Source organism: Solea senegalensis, linkage group LG4, assembly GCF_019176455.1.
Source record: "Solea senegalensis isolate Sse05_10M linkage group LG4, IFAPA_SoseM_1, whole genome shotgun sequence".
NCBI classification, from domain to species: Eukaryota; Metazoa; Chordata; class Actinopteri; order Pleuronectiformes; family Soleidae; genus Solea; species Solea senegalensis.
In genome coordinates this window covers 26,579,445-26,601,987 of record NC_058024.1, presented here as the reverse complement: position 1 = coordinate 26,601,987, position 22,543 = coordinate 26,579,445, and the positions used below count along the sequence as shown (strand labels likewise).

The 22,543-nt window shown below is 41.6% G+C and overlaps 2 protein-coding genes across 3 annotated transcripts; one reads left to right on the top strand and one right to left on the bottom strand.

The window, feature by feature from the left end:
- Positions 1-144: 144 nt before the first annotated feature.
- cand2 (cullin-associated and neddylation-dissociated 2 (putative)) lies at positions 145-15,536 on the bottom strand. Of its 2 annotated transcripts, XM_044024857.1 has the most exons (24): positions 15,351-15,536; positions 14,459-14,602; positions 14,123-14,277; positions 13,731-13,854; positions 13,485-13,542; positions 11,897-12,095; positions 11,695-11,800; positions 10,981-11,117; positions 10,590-10,903; positions 10,169-10,310; positions 9,942-10,060; positions 9,694-9,846; positions 9,075-9,296; positions 8,782-8,988; positions 8,092-8,279; positions 5,871-6,036; positions 5,624-5,764; positions 5,404-5,543; positions 4,941-5,116; positions 4,166-4,261; positions 3,503-3,672; positions 2,623-2,787; positions 2,325-2,432; positions 145-1,658 (listed from the first exon to the last, which is right to left on the bottom strand). In XM_044024857.1, exons 1-24 carry the CDS (start codon positions 15,416-15,418, stop codon positions 1,440-1,442), a joined length of 3,717 nt encoding a protein of 1,238 aa, XP_043880792.1. In that variant the 5' UTR covers positions 15,419-15,536; the 3' UTR covers positions 145-1,439. The 2 variants fall into 2 exon arrangements, with proteins under 2 accessions (XP_043880792.1, XP_043880793.1); XM_044024858.1 differs by lacking the exons at positions 145-1,658; positions 2,325-2,432; positions 2,623-2,787 and having other exon boundaries at positions 3,524-3,649.
- A 480-nt stretch (positions 15,537-16,016) lies between these two features.
- sec13 (SEC13 homolog, nuclear pore and COPII coat complex component) lies at positions 16,017-22,348 on the top strand. The gene is made up of 9 exons (XM_044024491.1): positions 16,017-16,149; positions 16,359-16,403; positions 17,520-17,635; positions 17,948-18,099; positions 18,598-18,731; positions 18,888-19,021; positions 19,678-19,798; positions 20,228-20,374; positions 21,399-22,348. Exons 1-9 carry the CDS (start codon positions 16,147-16,149, stop codon positions 21,507-21,509), a joined length of 963 nt encoding a protein of 320 aa, XP_043880426.1. The 5' UTR covers positions 16,017-16,146; the 3' UTR covers positions 21,510-22,348.
- Positions 22,349-22,543: the final 195 nt, after the last annotated feature.

Genomic DNA, 22,543 nt, shown 5'->3' with positions numbered 1-22,543 from the left:
CACAACCTGTGAAACTGTGATAGAATGAGGCTTCAACTGTGGTGAAGAAAACAAGTTTCCACTGTTGATGCATGAACCAGATTAGAATTAAAGAACATTAAAGATAAAAAAAAAAAGTTTGTAAAAAGATATCAGCACATTGTATTACACGTGTATTTCCTTTAATAAAACTCTGAGTACTTACAAGAGCAGTGTTTTGGTTTTACCAATAAACATGAAGAAACCTTTGTGCTAAAACCGTCTTATTTATCAATGACAAATGTAAAGGCATAGTTGAGTTTTTTTGATGCAAGGTTGTATGAGGTGCTGACTGCACTGTGTGTATGAACTCTGGTGAAACTCCGACACTGAAAACTCCCAACAGGGACACAATGCTCAATGTCATGATCAACACTTACTCAAGTCTACATTACACTGTTGGACAGTTTATACACTGCTCACGCTCCTGCACCAAACTCCATAGAGAAAACCGTGATATAGCATGTGCGGACACAGGAGCTGCTTGTTCACTCGCTAAATCTAAACAAAGGATTTCAAACATTGAAGTCACAAAATAACACATTTGAACTTATCGATGGAGGCAGCAGTGGATCATCACAGATTATCTCTATGGGGTTTGGTTTGGAAGCGTGAACAGCTCACAGAGCATCACAATCTTCAGTTCACAATGAGATAAAGTGGTAAACATAAGATATCATAGACTGAAGCAGATTTAGATTTTAATCAGTGAGTGTTTTGTTTAGAGGCTAAAACCGGGTGGGCAATTGTTTTCCCTAAGGGGCCACATGAGAAATAGAAAATACTGCTGAATTAATTCTGCTCAATATTAGTTTTATCTCTTTATAAAAAAGCTGTAAATTATATTGTTTTGGTGTGAATTGGGCAGCATACAAACACACAATAAATAAAATTTTTATTCAATTATAACAAACTAACAAATTACTACACTAAATAAAGAATACTATTATACTATACTACTGTGGTGTAGCGTATACACCACAGTAGTATAGTATAATAGTGGTATACACACTCCAGTGTGTTAGATTATAAGATAATAAACAGGGAGGGAGATAATGATAACTCCTGAACTTAAACCGAGACACTTGTAGAAGAAAAAAAAATAGAACGGACAACCCAGTTATTCACGTTTATTTTCTAATTTCTAATTAACCTCACGTGGGCCGGTCAGGGAGGGCGAAAGGGCCGTATCATGCCCAGGTTTGGGCTAAAACAAGCCTGAGTCGAGACTGTGGAAGCACAACAGAAAAAGAAAAAAGAAATTCAAGCCACAGAACGAGTTTTTATCCCGAGGACATTCCTACTAAAAAGCCCAGTGGTAAAATGTAAATTTTGAACTGTGCCTTTTATCGACTGTATCTTTATCTAGTTAATAAAAAAACATGATGATGATGATGATGATGATGATGATTGTCCAGTGTTTAGCTCATGTCCATGCTGTCCGAGTGTCCCTCCCCTCCCTGCACGCTCTGGTAAATGGACGCCATCTCAGCGTTGGTTCGGATCTGGTTGGCAAAGTCGGCCATGCTGGGGCTCCTCTCCACCTCGGGCACGGCCAGCAGGGCGGCGACGGCGCGCATGGCGGAGCGGCGCAGCTCCTCCTGCTTCTCAAACTCCTGCTTCACGGAACCGGCCTTCACCTGCAGGAGACGGAAGAGACAGGTTAGTGTGTGATGGTTGATAACTGGTCCGGGTCAAATTAGTGATTTGGTGACATATAATTACGATAATTCCCCCCAGGGGCAGATGGGGACCCATGTTTTCAAGATGGCAAACCTCATATCTGATCCCTAATATCTTAATAGACCTAATATCACAAGTCATTTCCAAGAAATGTTTGATAAAGTAATTCATTCAAATGTCATTTAAATCATATACATTCAGCCTTCTTTGGGTCCTGCCCCCGTGATTGAGACTCACTGTGTGTTACGACCCCAGGGTCGTGACTGCTTTTTCCCTGTGTGTATGTGTCTGCATGTGAGTGTGAGATGGGTTGCAGGTGTGCACGTTTTGAGTGATTGACCTGTGTGAGTGAGTCTAGGTGGATCCTGGGAGCTGATTGGTCCTGCCTGAAGGAATCTGAATAAGAGGACTGAACATCCCAGCTGCAGGGGACTTCCTCAAACCACTCACAGCCAGACTGCCAGTGGACCTGTTGTGCTTGATTTTAATAAACCTTTAAAATGGTTTGCTTTGACTTGTTACTGGTGGTTTCTTTGGGAGTTGAGAAGAGAGAGTCTCATTATTTATGTTGTGATCAGGTTTTCCCCTAGGCCTGGTTGTAACACTGTGTTCCAGAACTGTACCTTGCTGGTGCAGGTAGCTTTGAGCGGCTCCACCAGTCTGTCGAGTCTCTGAAGAACCGCAGCAGGACACAGAGAGACGAGTCTGGCCAGCATCAGGAAGGTCAACATCTACACACACAAACACACACTTACATCTGGTTAAAGCTCCAATATTCAACAAAGTAAGTAGACGAAAGAAAGTAGCTGATTTAAATGGGTGAAGTTGAACTTATCACGCGCCTGGGATAGAAGCTAAATATGGGTTTTGGAGGTCAGAGATTTGTTATTTTATCCCAGACTTGTGTATTTTTTCACTCACTCTGATGTCATAATGATCTTTGAGTCCTTCCTCTACGTGATCCAGGAAGTTGAGGACGTCCAGTCCCTCCAGGCAGCTGTCCAGCAGAGTGTACATGCACTCGAACGCTGCTTTACGCACGTCCAGGCCGTCGTCCACCGTGTGTTTGAACGGACCCATCTCCACCTGCGGCAAGAAGAACATCACAGATATATTATGGAAAATGCAACCAATATAATCACTGAAAGAGGGAAAAACTGAGCTTGAGGTAGATTCTTAAAGCAGATTCAAGGACATCGATGCTACTGCTCGTATAAACTCGTATAAAGTGCTCTCTGTCTCTACCTCGCCTCCCTCTTTCACTTTCTCTCCCCCCATTCCGCCCCCCACCTCTCCTCTGTCCCACATTTCTCCTTTCACCACAACCTGTCTAGGCAGATACTGCCAGATTCTGTCAGAGATTTCTTCCTTGGAAATAATGTATGTTGTGATTTTATACAAATTAAATTGAACTGAATTGAATCTGTAACATCCAGCTCTGCTGGTTGAGCTATGTCTTTTGATTTTATTGGACGGTTTTCAGTTTTGTCTGTGTGTTTCCTGTTTTTTTTTTGTGTCAAGTTCAGGTAGCTTCACTTCCTGTTCTTCTGTGCTTCCCGCCTTTCATCAGCGTCTGCCCCGCCCTAATGGTTTTCACCTGTGCCCAGTTGTCTTTCCCCTGTTGTGTATACATATATACTCCCTTCCCTGCCAGTGGGGTCTTGCATTTGAGTCTTTCCTTCTTGACTCAGTTTCATGAGACAGAATCAAATTGACATGGCAGCCTCTAAAATCCAACGGGAATGTTGTACAACGTTTTAATCTCAAAGAAATGAAACAGAATCATCTCAAGGCGACTCACTTCTCTGATGAGGTCCTTCCTGATCTGCGTCTCTCTGTACAGGTGAGGCAGCACCTTCACCAGCAGACCGCGGATCAGTGACGGCTTGTTATGAGCCGCCGAGTTGAACATCACCAAGGCGACGCGGCGCACGTTGATGTCTCCGTCCTGGAGGGTTGTTAAGAAATCACCTGTCAGAGAGAGACAGAGACAGATAAATGGGAAATTTCACACTAAACAAACTTCACTTCATTTAATCAACTCAGATTATTTCAACCTGACATCAGCGTCAGCTTTTTTGACTTTGTGCTGAGTTGAAATAAACACTCCAATCAATTTAAGCAATTCAATCATTGTGAAATTCCTGAATAATCTCAGATTAAATTACAAATACAATTGTTAAAAAAATAAAAATGAATCATTATAAATTTTTACAAACATAAGTGGGGGTGTAAAAATGTTTCTTACCTTTTTACACTTTCCCATATTAATACCTAATGTCTTCTGTCTTGGTATTCTTATTAAATTGGTTTATTTTTGGTTTAATTTGAAACAATTTACTAATTGTATTCAATAACTGTTTATTATGTTTGTTTTGTCTAAATTATTGAGCTTCTTTTTTTCGTGGAGCTTTTTCACATATTTATTAATTAATATTAGATAAATAACATGTGTGTGTGTTACCTATACAGTCCTTCAGCAGTGAATCTATAGGAGCAGGATGATCAACAATAGTGAACTTGACAGCTGTGACGACTGTGCTGCGAGTCAGAGGAGAACCTGGAAACAAATACAAAAGCCTATGTTTCATCACATGTATTTGATCTTTGTATTCGTCGTAGACTAAGATTTGTGTTATATCAAATACATTTTACATCTAGAAGATATTTTCTTGTTGACGTCAAGAGAAAACTACAAATTTGGATGAAGTCGTTTATTTGTTGTTGTAAAACTACCTCTTTTTTGTAAGTCATGTGATTTGTGATGTGATACTCGTGATTGGGATTTAATGATTTTAAAATTCAGCTCATTTTCACAGGCTTCACTTCATATTGAGTTTTTCTGTTTGCAAAGACGCCCCTGGTGGCTATTATTACTTGTTTGCCCCCTGCTACCAACAATAATTATTCCATAATAACCTTTCAGCATAATATGAACTAAGTGACCTGAGATGGAACTTAAATGGACATTGGACAAAAAACGGACGTCAATTTCTGGGTCCAGACAGTGAAGCCAATGTGGAAGTGTCTGAAGACTGTATTCTCTCAAATAGCCACCAGGGGGGCAGTGAAAATATGTTGAATGGCCACCAGGGGGCAGCTCTGCTGGTTGCAAATATTGGTTGCTAACATTATAAATCAACTGCAAGCTAATTTTCTCTTTATTTTTTGCAATCCAAAATATGTATCGCCCCCTCCACTTTCATTCGACGGTCTATGACCAAACTTTAACGTCGTACCAGCTTTTAGTTGCTGTTTCAGTCTGGGTAAGAGCAGCGCAGGGTTGACCAGGGTCAGTTTTCCCAAACATTCAGCCACCAGGTTCCTGGTTCCCTCCTCCTGACACTCGCAGTTCTGGATCAGCAACGCCCAGATAGACTCCACGTGGGACGAGAGACTAGATGCTGGACAGGCACTAGAGAGAGACGGGGGGGTGTTAGTATTCATCAAGAAAAGGTGAGATAAATCATGGAATCCCATGTCAAGGTTGCTGCAGTTTCTCCGACTTTCCGAGTAGAAAATTCGACCAGACTACAAGTAGAATGCACCGTAAATGGAAGTACTCGGTAAATCTTCCTCCAAAAGGGTTCCTGTTTGGCTTGTGAAAGTTGCAGGAAATATTTAGTTCTATACGAAACACTTATAGTTCCAGGTTTTGGTGGAAGAGCAGCTAAACAGAGACAAACACCGATGAAGACACACCTGATGACGTCTTTGAGGGAGTGCAGAAGCAGGTACTGTCTGCGTGGCTGGCTGGAGATCTCCTTCAGAAGGAAGGGCAGGTAGTCGCTCAGACTCCCGACCGCCATGCTGCCTAACGCGCAGGACGCCGCCGTCTTCACCTGAAATTGCAGCAAACACCTTTCACACCTCGATCCGTCCAGGAAAAGCATTTTTTTGGGAGCGAGCGGGGATGTCTTACCTCCTCACTGGTGGAGGTGACGGCCTCCAGGATGACCCCCTGCACCTCCTTACTTCCTCCCAGACTGCCGCTCCTCCCCACCTCCCCGAGACACAACAGAGCCAGGACACGAGCCGACTCGGGAGAGCCGGGATTCTTCACCTGAGGACAGGAAAGCGGTGAAGGAGCAGGAAAAAACAGCATTCATTTTTACAGTCCAGATTTAGTCAGTGACCGATTCATTTGTTTGTTTTCTTCTCACACAAACCTCCTGTATGAGGCTGGAGACGGTGCCCGGTGTCTCTTTGGGACAAGCTGAGGACAGAGCACCCACACAGCAAGCGACAGAGTGGTAGGACTGTCTGTGGATGACGCCACCGTCCATCGAGGAGGGAGACCTGTGAAACGGCTCGGTGAGAGACTTCAGCAACTGACTGTGGAGAGGAGAGAGGAGAGAGGAGAGGAATTTAAATGACATGTTCTGCCAACGACCCATTCAAAGGTATCTAATGTATCTTATATTTCCCATAATCCAACTCACAGCACCTGTTTATTAAAAGTAGATCCAGACTGCCTGGTCAGTAATGGTGAATTGACCAAAGACACATTTTGTGACACCACTAAGACTTTGACCAGTTTCACCACCTAAATCTGAGCGGTTACAGGTACATTATGTAAGTAATGTATTATATTATATCATAAAATGATCTTTGTGTCGTCAGAGATTTAAATAAACAACGGCACAACCTGTTTATTCAGACTGTAAACGTTCCAATTTCAAGCCACAAACCACAAACTTGTGTTTTCAGTGTGTGTTTTGGTCCGTTGCTCCGCCCTCCACCAACCAGCCTCCTCAGTAGCCCTCTCAAAAATATCTCAACCAGAGAAGAAGAAAAACGACATTACACATGTGGATAATTCAACCAGTGAAGTGACTGCACTTCTACCAATGTTCACCAACACGCTCTCTCTTGTATGTTGTCGGTGGATATTTAACATATATAAAGTTCTTAAAGCCTGTTACTGTCACTGTACTGTCGTACTATCTTATCATGTGAAAATTCACACTTTAACGTTCAATCTCCGTTCATTTCTGACACAGTACAACCAAATACATTTGATATTTTAAAAAATTTAAATGGATTGTAGTATAATTGGGGTGGTTAGTTACAGTGTTTCATTGACTTCCAGGCAACCTACAATGTTATCAGTTAGGATTGTAGTGAACATTGTAAAAGTTAAGGTTTTGCAGTTATTGTACATATTTCACATAAAGAACCTTTAGTCAATTAGACAGTGAAACTTTACATCAGATTTTTAAAAATTGTTCCAGAAACGCCATATTCACAAGATTATGCTGGGTGGCCGTGACTTTGACCTTTGACCACCAAATTTAAACCAGATCACCACTGAGAACAATAGAATGGTTGTACCAAATTTTAATGGATTCCCTGGAGGTGTTCCTGAAATGTGGTGAGATTTATCCAGGTCATAGTTATCCAAAGCTGGACTGTGTTTGTGAGATCACACTGACCTTGAACTTTGACCTTCACCCAACACATTTAAATCAGATCACCTGTAAGTCCAATTGAACATTTATACCACAATCGTAAGAATTCCCTGGCGGTGTTTGAGAGATATCGCAATTTCCAGACCAAGACCTTCCTACTTGCAAGTCCAAGAAATTCTGAGGTCATTCTTGAGTAAATGTAGGTTTGAAGCAAATTTAAAGAAAATACTTAAAGTTAGAGCTATTTCTGAGATATAATTATTGACAGACAACCCAAGAAGTAGTTGTTGATGTGGAACCATGAAAGAAATCTCTATTTCCTGAGACTCGATGAAGCTGTTACTGAGCCGCAGAAAAAAGTTCCTTTTTAACAAGTGAAACAAACAACTTCAGTTTCTCTGTCTGTTCCTGTTTGGTCACCAATGTTATAGATGTTGTAGATGTTGGGTCAACATTTAAAATATCTGCAGTGGTTTGGAGACAGAATAACATGGTGAAAGAAAGACGCTTTTTTTTCACTATTACACAATGACATAAGTTTAAACATAGTACTGTTGCAGCCAAAACGTTGTCTATTCCATCGCCAAGGATCAATTTTTAATTTGCTGGATATCAATTTCTTACATTACACCTTGATTTATGAGCGCCTGTGATCAGAACAGAGTCGGTAGAAGCTCAGTCATGCAGCTGTTTTACTGCTTTACTGACTCATAATAGACGACAAATCACTTCTAATCATTTTTAATAGTTTCTAATCAGCCGCACTGTGGTTTTTGGAAAGGTTTTCATGTCACATGTTCAGATGAAAGATGTTTACATGCCTGAGGGAGAGACTTGACATCATATCAGCATTAAAACAACAACAAGGAAAACATTAAAAACAAATTATTATCAAGAATAATCACGGGGTGAACCCTGAACTCTTTTCCCACCAGAAAACCGAGCTGACGTAGAGTAGTGAACTCTGACACTGTCCCACCTGTAGCCCGTGTTGCTGGTTTTGGACAGCACCAGCGCCTTCATGAAGTTCAGTATGGCGGCCAGAGCGCCGCCCTGCAGCAGGGGAGAGTGGACGAGTCTGAAGACGCCGGGCAGCACCGACGTGCTGATCTTAGCCAGAGAGGAGGGAAAGGCTGAGGTCATGCAGGTCAGCAGGGAGATGGACACCTGTACAGAGACACAGCAGGGACATCTGTCTGACTGCTCATCACTTGTGTTTATGATGTTGTAAGGCAGGGGTGTCAAACATACGGCCCACGGGCCAGAACCTGTCATGACCAAGAAAGCTGCTTGTGTTTAGTTGTTGTCTTGTGGTTTCCTGTTTTATTTAGAAATTTCAATCTCCTCTCATTTCAGGTAACTTGCTCCCTTCCCCTTTTTCTCCCGCCAGTGTGAATGTTTTCCTCGCCCTGATTGTTTCACCTGTTCCCCAGACCGTGTGTATATTATGGTCTGCGTCTCCCTTTGTCAGTTGCCGGTTCGTCTTGTCTTGTGAACCAGAGAACCAGGGTAACTCGTTTCTTTCAGGTTTCTTTGCAGCGTAAATGGATTTTATTTGTAGTTTGTACTTTTATTTGTAGGATTTCTTTGTTTGTTTCGCGAGTAAAAATCGTTTTCCTCTTTAACTTCAGTGTGAATTATCGGCAGATGATAAAAACGCGACTCTGACCTGAGACACGTGCATGTCCCCCTCGTCCACCAGAGCGGGGAGTTCACTCGTCACAGGCTCCAGCGCCGCGGGTTTGATGCTGGCGGCGTGATGAGTGACCAGCGCGGTCAGACAGGCCAGCGAGCCGAGCTTCAGAGCTCGCTGGTTCTTCCTCAAGAAAGATCCCAACACGGACAGAGCCTCAGGCAGGATGGATGACATGTCCACCTGGTGGACAGCGGAGGGAACGTTAATGACACCACTAAATAAGTCAAATCTCACATCAACGTTTTTGAAAAACAAACACACTGAACCTTTATTGAAGAAGCGGCGACAAGCGTGAGGGTCCGGACTGCCATCAGTCTCGTAATCTCGTTCTTTAACCTCTCCAGAAAGATCACCAAAACGCCCGGCAGCTCCGCCCCCAGGTGATCGCCAAGGTGACACACCATGTGACCCATACAGGAAATGGCCCGCTCTTTCACTTCCTGGTCGATGTCTGTCGCTTTAAGCTTCTTCAGCGTCACAGGGAACACCTAAAAGATACACATTATTATTGAGGACCTATTGGAATTAGTGTTTCTATTATTTCTTGCTTAAAAGTGGCACCTCATGGCTCAGTAGGCCCCCCCCCCATGACAAAGCCAAATCTGAGTTACACTAAAATTCCTGAAATTTGGTGGAAACATGTAACAGCCCAAGACAAACAAAAAAGTCTCTGGGGACCATGGTCTCAAAGCAACAGGAAGTCGGACATTTTGAATTTGGCGTCCATCTTGGCAATTTGAACATTTCATAGTCCTGAGGTTCTACAATGAGGAGCTGTATTTCTCTGCTTTCTCTGCTTAGTTTTTGAATTTTCTAGTTACCACAAACGGCCTAGGAGTTAAATAACTAAATGAACTAATATTATTATTATTACAGTCATCGTACCTCTCTGACAAACGGTTGAGGGTTGAATCCTGCGACGGCAGTCGCCCCGTGCGGCCTCATGACCCTGACCAGCTGCTGAGTGACCAGCAGAGCCTCCGACGTGATCTTATAGAAAGTGTCTTCTACACAGGCCACCACCGGGGGCAGCAGCACCTGCGGGGAGCACAACAGTCACACTTGTGACACACTGAGTACAAACAGAACAGTGGTGACGAATCATGACGACATGTCGTGGGAAAAGAAAGAACCTGCATGTGAGGCTGAAAGGCGTGAGGAGGGTGAGAGAGGAGGAGGACGTGGAAGAAGGACAGAGCGTCGATCCTCATGGTGGACGACGTGGACTTGTCTGTCAGTGAGAAGACGATCCCTGAGGGGGAGGAGGGAGGAAGGAAGGAAGGAAGGTAGGTAGGTAATGGAGAAAAGTCTAGTTAAAATGTGTAATAAAGAAGAAGGATGTGGAGCTGTGTGTGTGTACCTGGGATTAAAGCAGGTATATGCTGTTCCAGTGCTCCAGGTGCAGTGTGGGTGAGTTCAGTGAGGAGACAGAAGCAGCCCTGACGAGATTTGACGCTCTTCTCCTTCATCTGCCGGTGGAGAGCCTTCACGATGAGCGGCACCTGCACACACACACACACGCACAGAAGCCATGTTCTATAATCCAGATTAACGATTCTGACACAACCGCTCACCAAAACAGTGATTTTATCTCACGGCGGCACACAGGTAAATTAGTGAGAAGAATAAGCTGTAAAAAGGGGAGGAGAAAGCAGAAGTTTACCGTGTTGTCACCTGTATGTAACATTTTGACGAAGAGTAAAAACTATTTTAATGTATGGAATATTTGTTTAAATGTTCTGTCTATTGTGTGTCTCCTCCTCCTCCTCATCCTTCTCTACCTGTTTCTTGAGCACAGCGACTGCCGGCTCCTCCTCCTCCTCCTCCGCCCTGCTCGCCCCCGGGTCGGACGCCAGGCTGTGGTGACTGGTCCTCACGCGCGTCTGTCTCAGCAGCGTGGAGAACGCGGCGAAGACGTCCGCCCTCACGTTCTCCTCGCGCTCCTTGAAGCGTGCGAGCAGCGGCGGGCAGATGGAGGCGTAGAAGGAGAGGAGGAGGTCGCGGCGCGAGTCGATCAGCGCCTCCAGACACTTGATGGACGAGCGCCGCACCTTCCAGCTCATGTCGTCGTCGTCGCTGTACTCGTCGTCTGATTCTGGGGGCGGAGCATAGACATGTGTTAAAGGGATATTTCAGGGTTTTTTCTCTCCACAGTAAGACGTGCAGACAGACCGTCATCGAAGCCGTCCTCGATGTCCATGCTGTCACCATCGTCATGCTCGTCGTAGTTGTAGTTGGGGTCAAACGTCATGAACTTAAGACAGAGCTTGGTCACCATGGCAACATGGGGGGACATCTCCTTTGGACACCTGCCAATCCACCAAAGCATACACAAGTTATACAAAGAGGACAAATGTGTGTATTCGTTACCTCTTTAAGACTTTTTTCTGGCATAAACTCTGACCTTGTCAGGACCAGTAGTCCTCATGGAGACCAAAACCTGGTCCTAATGATGCAGAACCTCATTTCTGAGGAGCTGTTTGAGGTTAGATTTTAACTGTGGTTAGATTACAGTTGGTGTTAGACATGAACTGGTTATGGTTATGGTTAGTTAGTTGTAAATGAATGGAAATCAATGCAACACCGTTCCTTAGGACCTTTTCTGTCATAAACACAGACCTTGTCAGGACCAGTAGTCCTCGTGGAGACCATAACCCGGTACTGAAGAGCCAGAACCTTGTTTCTGAGAAACTGGTTAAGTTTAGGACTGAGATTTGAACTGGGGTTAGGTTAAGGTTAGTGATGAGACGTTGTTTAGTCCGTGCAAATGAATGGGTGTCAATGAAAAGACAGTTGTGCAAGTGAAGTCAATGCAATGTCCTCTGAAGTCATGGAAACCAGATTGTGTATGTGTGTGTGTGTGTGTGTGTGTGTGTGTGTGTGCACCTGCGTATAAAGGCTTCAAAGGCATGGAAACAGTACTCTCTCAGCTCATCATCCTCCACATCGGTGAATTTAACAACCATGGGGATCAGTTTTTCTAAATGCTCGCCTGTAACAAAAAAAATCATTTTGATCTAAATCATTAATCATCACTGATTCATAAACTTTACACACACACACACACACACACACATGTGCGTCTCACCGACTCGATGGCCACCCTGACGGCTGATGGTCGCCAGGCACTGGATGTACGTCCTGGTCACTGACGTGGGCGGAGCCTTGGCCAGCTCCGTCAACAGGTGCTGTGTGAGCTGGGAGAAGAGGGCGGGGCTGCAGCACGGCACCAGGTGACCGAGAGCCAAGATGGAACGCTTCCTGACCGCCATTCTGGGGCTGGTCAACTGGGGGGAGCAGCACACAGGTGAATGAGGTGATGAATGAATGAATGAATGAATGAATGAAAATTCTAATTAAAAACTCAGGCTGTCAAAGTTAATGTGAAAATAGCGCACAAATTCCATTTAACGCTGCTAATTTAAATTACGCAGGATTTGCCTTTGAACACTGTTAATGCTTTTTGAACTCAACTTAATCCCAGGACTCTTTCGTATAAAGCCACACATCTGCTGATCTGACAAATCCTTCACAATAAAAGCATCGAAAAACCTGAAAAAGTATAAATGTTTATCCATTTAGAACAGGACTAGGTTTGTTTGTTTTTTTAAGTATAATTAATTAATTTGCACTTTGTTTTTGTGAGTAAAGAAGGACATTATGTGATTAATCACTACTGAATATTTTAAATGATTGAAAAACCTACAAAAACTAAAAATGTCAAAACAACCAAGCAGAAAGAAGGACAAAAATAATATCATATAACGTTTCACTTTAAAGGGCCAGTGTGTATCGACAACCTTACAAATACGCCTAATAAATAAAATGTGTGTTTCTTATAATCGTTGGATAATGTTAGTGAGATTTCCACTCCCAGTTCAAACTTCCGAGTCCCAATGTAAATGTAATGTAATGTAAATGTAAATGTAAATGTAATGTAAATGTAAATGTAATGTAATGTAATGTAATGTAATGTAATGTAAATGTCATGTAATGTAATGTAAATGTAATGTAAAAATGTAATGTAAATGTAATGTAATGTAATGTAATGTAATGTAAATGTAAATGTAATGTAATGTAAATGTATGTAATGTAATGTAATGTAATGTATGTAATGTAAATGTCAATGTGTGTAATGTGGTGCATGTAATGTAATGTAATGTAAATGTAATGTAATGTAATGTAATGTAATGTAAATGTAATGTAATGTAATGAATGTAATGTAATGTAATGTAAATGTAAATGATGTGATGTAATGTAATGTAAATGTAATGTAATGTATGTAATGTAAATGTATGTAATGTAATGTAATGTAATGTAATGTATGTAATGTGTAATGCAAATGTAATGTAAATGTAATGTAATGTAATGTATGTAATGTAAATGTATGTAATGTAATGTAATGTAAATGTAATGTAAATGTAATGAATGTAATGTAAAATGTAATGATGTAAATGTAATGTAATGTAATGTAAATGTGATGTAAATGTAATGTAAATTTAATGTAATGTAATGTAAATGTAATGTAATGTAAATGTAATGTAATGTAAATGTAATGTAAATGTAATGTAATGTAATGTAAATGTAATGTAATGTAAATGTAATGTAATGTAATAACTGAGTTTAATAACAGAGGAGGTTCTGCCCGAGTTCCAGTGGAGGTGAGCGTTTCTTACCTGAGGGAGGAGACTGGAGAGCAAAGAGCTATGAAAGCTGACCAGTGCACCACTGAGCCTGGTGAGAAGAGAAATAATAAACACACAAACAACAACCATGACCTCTGACCTCTGAACCAGGAATGTGACCCAGCAAAGTTTTCATATGACAGAAAAACCCTTTTTAGTCATTCTGGAGATACTTTAATCTTAAATCCAACGGGATTAAGAAGAGTGTGTTCTGTTGTTTGTTTTCAGGGCCGTTACCGTCCTAACATGTCCGACAGGATGTCCAGGGCCTCCAGCTGGACGGACACGTCCTCCTGTTTGCCCATGGCGCCGATCAGCTGTGAGGTGATTTTCTTACAGACGCTCGTCGTCAGAGTCAAACCTGGCAACAGACACGCCGCAGGTCAAGAGACGAGTACAACGAATCATGACCATAATAATGATGATGTCATTTTTAATGAATGTCTGGGACTCAATCTTAAGGAGAAAAGTAGGAAGACGTGTGGAATTAGAATTGTTGCAGCCCTAATTATTATTGCAGTATTATAATCTGTCCGTACTCTATAACCTCAGCATACACGTTGTCTTTGACATGATATTAAGTCCTCAATTGTCCACAGTGTCCACAGACATGGATTCATCTCATTCACCTGACGAGGACAGCGGCAGCTCGGCGATCACCGTCTTCAGTCCCATACTGGAAATGTCCCTCAGCTGTTCCTTGTCCGACAACATGTTGGAGCACAGCGTGTCCACCATCGTCTCCACCTGAGGCTCTTTCACCTTACTCACCAGAGGCGCCAGGCTACGAATCAAACACACCAGTTACAAAAGGTCCTTCTTATTTTAAAAGGTCCAGTGTGTCAAATTGAGTCAATATTTGAAAGAAGAGAGAGAACTGCTACTTTATTGTCACTTATACAGAAGTACAGCGAAATTACGAGGTCATTAGTCAACGGTCAAGGTCAAACACCGGGACGTTTTACCATTTCACTGCCAGGTTCTGAACCTCCCCGTTCTTGTCCTCCAGCAGTTTGAGCAGCATGGACACCACCTTCCTCTCACTGTCCTCATCCAGTTTGATGTTGTCCTTCTGCAGCTCCAGCATCAGGTCATTCGTGGCCATGAACCTGGACACAAACACACAGAGACACAGGGACACACAGACACACAGAGACACACAGGGACACACAGGGACACACAGGACACAGGGACACACAGACACACAGGGACACACAGGGACACACACACAGGGACACACAGAGACACACACACAGACACACAGAGACACACAGGGACACACACACACACACACAGGGACACACACACAGAGACACACAGGGACACACAGACACAGAGACAGACACACAGGGACACATAGAGACACAGAGACAAACAGAGACACAGGGACACACAGAGACACACAGGGACACACAGAGACACACAGGGACACACAGGGACACACAGAGACACACAGGGACACATGGACAGACAGAGACACACAGGGACACACAGAGACACACAGGGACACAAGAGACACACGGACACACAGACACACAGGTACACACAGATACACACATACACACACAGAGACACACAGAGACACACAGAGGCACACAGAGGCACACAGAGGTAACAGGTTATATGGGACAAGGCAAAGACTACAGACTTATTTATTAAATAAGAATAATTAAAAGTGAGAGTTTTTGCTACCAAATAAACTTAAATCTTGAACCCTTAAACTTTGCAAAAATGATATTTGATATGGCACAAGTGTTTATAGTAAAGTAAGTGAATGACTCAGGGTTAAAAAAGTGTCAACTCACTATGACACTGACACACACACACACACACACACACACACACTGTATGTCTTACCTAAAGTCTTTGTCAGTCGATGTCATTTTCTCCAACAGGTTGGAGACGTGATATGACACGTTCGACATCTTGTTGTTTTCAATGCAAGAAAAACAAAACAAAACAGTAAACTTGTGCAACAAACTCAGACAGACAACATGGCGAAGGCTGGAGGAGGCAACACTGTACCCGCTGAGGGCAACTTGATACTGGGTCAGTTCAGGTAAAAATAGACGTGACGGACAAGTGATACGGTTCTGTGGCGCCCCCGTGTGGACACATTTTGTTGGGAGCTTTTGGGGGAAAGACAGAAGCCTTTTTCTCAGACTCCTAACTCAGCCAAATCCTAATATAAATACATTAAACATTCGTTTTTAACTCATTGTGACTTATTTTACTAGAGCAAACTTGCAAACTTGCTTCATTTTTAGGTTTTAGTCATTATCGCAGTAAACCAGTTATTGAGAACGTGGATGAATACACTACACTGATAAACTGGTGACAAAACGGCTAAAATCAAAGCTCGGAAATGAAAACGTTACAATGCAATTGTTCTTCTTTTCTGAGGTTTTATGGCAGATGGCAAACAACGATTTGGTGCATTTACAATGCAATTGCATTTTAAAATAGCATTTTGTCCACACTGGTTAGTGGAACCATTTGTTGTGACTTTGATGTTTCCGCCGGAAGAAGTAGTCATCGGACTCATCCCAGAACTTGTTGCCACGTCGGACCGGTCCGCGAACCCGGTCAATTCATCCGAGACCAGACTAGGATTAATACTTTTTGGATTTGGGTTTTTGGTCAATCCGCAGAAATGGTGAGTCTGATGACGGTTTATTTAAAATCGCCGGTGAAACCCTGAACGTTTGGGTGATTTTTGACGTTTGTCCGCTCCTCCCTGCTGACGCGAGCCCGTTAGCTTCAGATACCAAACGCGGGGAGCTAGTCATTAAAGTTCGATCTTTTATTCTCTGCGTCGTGTTTCGATTGTATTAATACTGATTCGTTTTGTTTATTGATTTCCAGGTTTCTGTCATCAACACCGTGGACACCTCGCACGAGGACATGATCGTAAGTTTTATTGCAGCTCATTGAAGCTAAGCTAACGCTAGCTTCCTTTTTCTGAACGGTTTTACGAAGTTATATTAGTAGTGTCAGTTCATTTGATCCAAATGTCTGTTTAACGGTAACGTTTCATGTGTGAGTGACTGTATATTTTGTCAATATGAGCTGAAATAAGTCTGTTAACATGATTATTACAAGGCTAATAGTTTAGCTAGGTTTTCAAAATAGGAGTCCAGGTTTATTATCAGGTAAAGTTTACACAATACTAGGAATTTGTTCTGGTTAGTGGTGTGCATATATATAGAGAGAGACAGGTATATAATGTAAGGAAAATAAAATAGTAAAGAGTTAATATAACTGAAAATAAATGAGACCTATGGCAAACTGTCAGATGATTACAAAAGTAGTGTAATATGAAAACTGCAATCTGTCAGACAGAAAATAACAATTGTCGGTGCAATATTATGGAGCTAATCAGACATTTATGCATTTCCACTGAGCAACTGTTTTCATTTAATCGTAAGACAAAGCAGTGCGTAATAGATCCGTATGAAATCATTAATAATTTGACATTTGTTGGTATGTTTTTTTAATCTGAAGAGCAACAATTTGGGGGTGAAGTAGAGCAGTATTTTATGCTGTTTTGTCACATATTTTATCTTTCTTAAAAGGATTATTGTGATTTGTACATGTGTAATTAAAGAAGGGTGTTATTTTCTCAGGAACAAACTTATGTATATCACCTTTTACTAGGACGTAGGGCTGCAAGAATCATTCGATTATTAATCTGTGAACCGCCAACTGATTTTTTAGCCTCTTAAATGTGAATATTTTCATCAAATCATTCAAACCAAGCAGTTTTGGTTTGTGGACAAAACAAGACATTTGAAAACATTATCATTTTGAGAAATTTAGGAAACACAGCTCAACATTTTTTTGTATTTTTAAGGATCAAACAACTAATAGATGAATTGAGAAAATAATAGGCACATTAATAAGTTATGAAAATAATCACCTCTCCTTTAAAAAGTGAGACGTGGCTTGGCTTGTGGACATTGATAACTGATGTGTCAAGAGACCTGAACCTGCAGATCATCAGAATTGTTGCTCTGTGTTTTCCAGCACGACGCTCAGATGGATTATTACGGCACTCGACTTGCCACATGTTCGTCTGATCGCACCGTGAAGATCTTTGATGTCAGGAATGGAGGTCAGATACTGGTCGCAGACCTGAGAGGGTAAGAAACCTTGTTACCTTGCTGCAGCTTGAGGAGAATTTTATTCCTTTTTTCCACAATCTTCCTTTTATTTTGTTTCAGGATGATAATAGTGTGTGATTAGTTTGTTTCTTCTCTAAAATTGTCAAATTGTAAACAGAATTGGAAAAGAAACTTCATCACACTCTTTGCACAGAGTGGTGGATTATTATCCTGTAACTTCAGCATTTCTTTAAAATCATAACATTGTATTAAGCAGTTGCTGCATGGTCAGAGAATAGTTGTAAACACAGTGATGTCGACTTAACATGAGTCTCCTCTGTGACTGTGCAGCCACGAGGGTCCCGTGTGGCAGGTGGCGTGGGCTCACCCGATGTTTGGCAACATTCTGGCTTCATGTTCCTACGATCGTAAAGTCATCATCTGGAAGGAGGAGAACGGAACCTGGGACAAGATGTACGAATACACCGGGCACGAGTCATCAGGTCAGTGGATGCTCTACGTCAACAGGGTCATGAGTTCAAAGACAGAAGCAGAGAATCTCTGCATTTGTTTTCCCCACACGTTACACTGTATATGTTTGAAAATAGTGGCTTTGAACGTGGGAAACAGAGGACAACTGTGGAGTAAAGACAGAAAACAGTTTTCTGTTCAGGATTTAGACACGCCTCCAGAGAATGTTGCTGAATGTTTCACGATTTGAAACCTTATTTTTAAACGGTTCATATTTAATAAGGTGGTTAGTAACACATTTGTCTGTGAGGAGGAAAAGAAGAGATATTTTTATCATTAAACCCTGGTTTTTCACAGTTTTCATTTTAGTTTATTGTTCCCTTTTTATCCTTGTGTCGCTTGAGTAATGTTAGGTTTGTTCAATAATAAAAAAAGGGCGGAGTGTCATACTCGTCATACTGTGTTTGTATCTGATGACCTTTGTCTTGCTCTTAACTCGACTGTGTGTGTGTGTGTGTGTGTTTGTGCAGTAAACTCCGTCTGCTGGGGCCCGTACGACTTTGGTCTTATCTTGGCCTGTGGCAGCTCAGACGGAGCCATTTCCCTGCTCACATTCACTGGTGATCAGCAGTGGGACGTCAAGAAGATCAGCAACGCACACACGGTGAGTGTGACACACACACACACACACACACACAGACACAGGTGGTGTGTTGTGGTCGACGTGGCTGATCATTGACACATTTAATCGATTAGTGGTTTGAAAGTGGACATCACAACTCTGTTGTCATCGTATTGTTTTCTCTCCGTCTCGGTGCAGATCGGCTGTAACGCAGTGAGCTGGGCTCCTGCTGTGGTTCCCGGAAGCCTGATCGATCAACCGTCAGGACAGAAACCAAACTACGTCAAGCGCTTTGTCTCCGGAGGCTGCGACAACCTGGTCAAACTCTGGAAGTAAGTTAAGAGTTGAGTCGGCCTCGTACGACGAGTGATCGCCGTCTGTGTGGGGTTTAAAGCATCACTTGTTTCAGGTGACTTCTTCTTTATCCTCACTGTTGTAAAAACTTGCCACTGACACTCCCTCCTACCTCCTACCTTGTCCTCTCTGAGCAAACACAAGGGAAATACAAATTTCAACATCTCTGTCTCACCAAAGAAAATTACCTGCCTTGTTCTTCTACTCAATACCTGGCTATAGGAGTGTGTTTGTGTGTTTGTGTGTCGTGCTGTGAAGCAGTTTGTGTTTTCTGACAGTAGGGGGCAGACCTTTAACCATCACAATGACTCTGAAGCTGTTAAATTTGGGTAAAAATCCTGCACAGTTCTGCTTTAATGACTCAAGGTAGAGTGTCCCAGCAGACTGCGTATTTTTATCTGATTTAAAACCAAACATACGAAGGTGGTTAATAACACATGTTCCTGTGGGGGCAACAAAGTCAGAGGCAAATGTTACGGGGACTTGAGCTGTGTCTGTCTGTCAACTTGTGTCTGTCTGTCCGTCGTCTTCTGTCTGACTGTCGTCTTGTGTCTGACTGTCGTCTTGTGTCTGCCTGTCGTCTTGTGTCTGACTGTCGTCTTGTGTCTGTCTGACTGTCGTCTTGTGTCTGCAGAGAGGAGGACGGTCAGTGGAAGGAGGATCAGAAGCTGGAGGCTCACAGTGATTGGGTGAGAGACGTGGGCTGGGCGCCATCTATCGGCCTCCCCACCAGCACCATTGCCAGCTGCTCACAGGTCAGGTTTGACTTTCCCTTTACCTTAAACTTAATGATTTTAAAAAGCGATGATATCTACAAAAACTGTACCTGAGCTTCTGAGCTTCTTGTTGTCACATGACCTTCTTCAGTCTTTGTCTATTAAGTACAACCTTTTATTTGCCATAACTTTGCCAACCCAACTATAAAGATTTATGTTTTATGTCATTTATTTCATTCATTTTATGACAATCCTCTGCAAATTGACAAATAACAATAGCATTTAATCATAATAAGATGATTAAATGCACAAATGTATGTGCACATCTTGGGATTTTTAACGGACGACCCCTATGTTTAAATATTTCCTCTCCTGTACCACCAGGTGGAGCCAGAGATTTAGTAACTGATTTACAGGAACTCACTCATTAGAAACACAGTTTTCACCATTTTTGTCATGTTTTTTCAGGACGGACGCGTTTTCATCTGGACGTGTGACGACCCGGCGGGAAACACCTGGACGGCCAAACTGCTCCATAAGTTCAATGACGTGGTTTGGCACGTGAGCTGGTCCATCACTGGAAACATACTGGCTGTGTCAGGAGGAGACAACAAGGTACGTACATCAGCTTTATATCCTGTATCCCATATTTACTGTTTTAAAAGGCTGGTGAGAAGATGTGTTTTTTTATTTGTCCTCAATTAAGCTGCAACAATTACTCAGTTAATCAGAATCAGAATACTTTTAGTATCCCGAAGGAAATTGTTTTGTTACAGTTGCTCCATATCAGACTCAGTACCAGAAGAAAAACAAAATTGCCAAATAATTGATCAGTTTCAGCTTTTTTTTGTTATCATTACGATTATTATTATTATTATTATTATTATTAATAAACGATCCCTCTGATTTTTCAGCTTCTTAAATGTGAATATTTTCTGGTTTCTTTGCTCCATATAAACAAAGAAATCACTGAAACTGAACAAAAACAAGATGCTTGAGAAACATCATCATTTCCAGGATCGACATTCTTCAACATTTTGATTAATTGAGAAAATAGTCGAAAACAATCATAAGTTCCAGCCTTACTACGGTTGATTAAACTTTATTTTCAACATTTTAGGAAATTTAAGCGGTATACATACACGCATATATATATATATATATATATATATGTATGTATATGTATATATATATATATGTGTGTATATATATATATATATATGTATATGTATATATATATATGTATATGTATATATATATATATATATATATATATATATATATATATATATATATATATATATATATATATATGTATATGTATATATATATATATATATGTATATATACATATATATGTATATATATATGTATATGTATATATGTTGCAGCTTTATTTTGAAGAGGAAAAATCAGAAAACTTGTTTAAATAATTTTGTAGTTATGAAAATAGTTGCAGCGCCAATCCTAAACATTTATACACTTATTTTCTTCCTATTTTGTGTTTTTCACTTACGTCTACTTCAATGAATAAAGTCTAATCTAATCCTCACTTAATCTAAACAGAGGAAAAGGATAATCAAAACAACCAGATTATTTGCTTAATACGTGTGTGTGTGTTTCTGTGTTTAACCTGCAGGTGACGCTGTGGAAGGAGTCGATGGACGGTCAGTGGGCGTGTATCAGCGACGTCAGCAAAGGCCAGGGCGCCGTCTCCACCATCACAGACACGCAGCAGAACGAGCAGTGACACACACACACACATACGGTGACCCCTGACCCCACCAACATGACTTCAGATGTCGGGACTTTCAAACCAAACAACGACACGTTGTCCACGGCGATTGAGCTGAGTTTGAAATCTGTTTTTTTTGTTTTTCTTCTAAAGGCTTCAGTTCGAGTCGGACGCCATTTTCTCCAAATCCAAACATGACTGATGAGAATTTAACCCTCAACATTTTTAATCACATGCACGCCATTGTTTCTGTTTTGTTGTTTTTTTCTTTAATGTCGGGTTTTCAAATATACACAAATGCCTTTCGTCCAATCCCATGATGCTTTGCACCGCATACATTCCACCACCTCCACCGACAGAGAACAGAAGCTGCTCAACAGGGAGGTCAAACATTTAAAGGGACATTCAGGCTCATTTTTAAGTCTGGTTGTGTATTGAGACACAAAAGAAAGGCTTATTAGTGACTTAACTAAAGACACACCTTTTCCTACTGGAAACTGAAGTTTATAAACCACTCACTCTCCTGCACCAAAGCCCATTGAGAAAATCAACATTTTTAGCTCACAGGGACACAGGGAGCTGCTGGTCTACCGCTGCCTCGTGTGGTCACTTTGTGTCACTGAGATAGATCTGAACAAAGGATTTCAAAATAAGACATTTGAACTTAGTGATGGAGGCAGCAATGGTACGACAACTCCTGTGTGCTGTGCTGTTAAATCATGGACTTTGGTGTGGGAGAGTGAGACCAAAACTATCACTTTATGTGGTTTCCATTTTTGAAAAGCTCTTTCTCAACTCAAGTGAACAGATGTAATAAAAAACAATCATAAAGAGAATAAATGACTTATACGTTGGAACGTGTGACGAGTTACAGATTCTTTCAGCTCCTCTGCCACCACATGAATACATCAGCGTGTTGCCAAGACGACCATGAATGAAGCTTAATTGTAAACAGCTTGAGTTTTAGTGTGAAATCACAAAACCAGTCAGTGGTGTTTCTGTTTTCCTATTTTATGTAATTAAATACTTTCATGTTAAAACAGCGTCCG

Excerpts from the sequence above, each read along its gene's own strand:
- cand2 (XM_044024857.1), bottom strand. The coding sequence starts at position 15,418 with ATGTCGAACGTGTCATATCACGTCTCCAACCTGTTGGAGAAAATGACA. Across the intron at positions 9,297-9,693 it reads CTCAACCGTTTGTCAGAGAG|GTGTTCCCTGTGACGCTGAA; the intron begins GTACGATGACTG and ends TGTATCTTTTAG. Across the intron at positions 2,788-3,502 it reads GGAAGGACCTCATCAGAGAA|GTGGAGATGGGTCCGTTCAA; the intron begins GTGAGTCGCCTT and ends TTCTTGCCGCAG.
- sec13 (XM_044024491.1), top strand. Across the intron at positions 18,732-18,887 it reads AGATCAGCAACGCACACACG|ATCGGCTGTAACGCAGTGAG; the intron begins GTGAGTGTGACA and ends GTCTCGGTGCAG. Across the intron at positions 19,799-20,227 it reads CCATTGCCAGCTGCTCACAG|GACGGACGCGTTTTCATCTG; the intron begins GTCAGGTTTGAC and ends ATGTTTTTTCAG.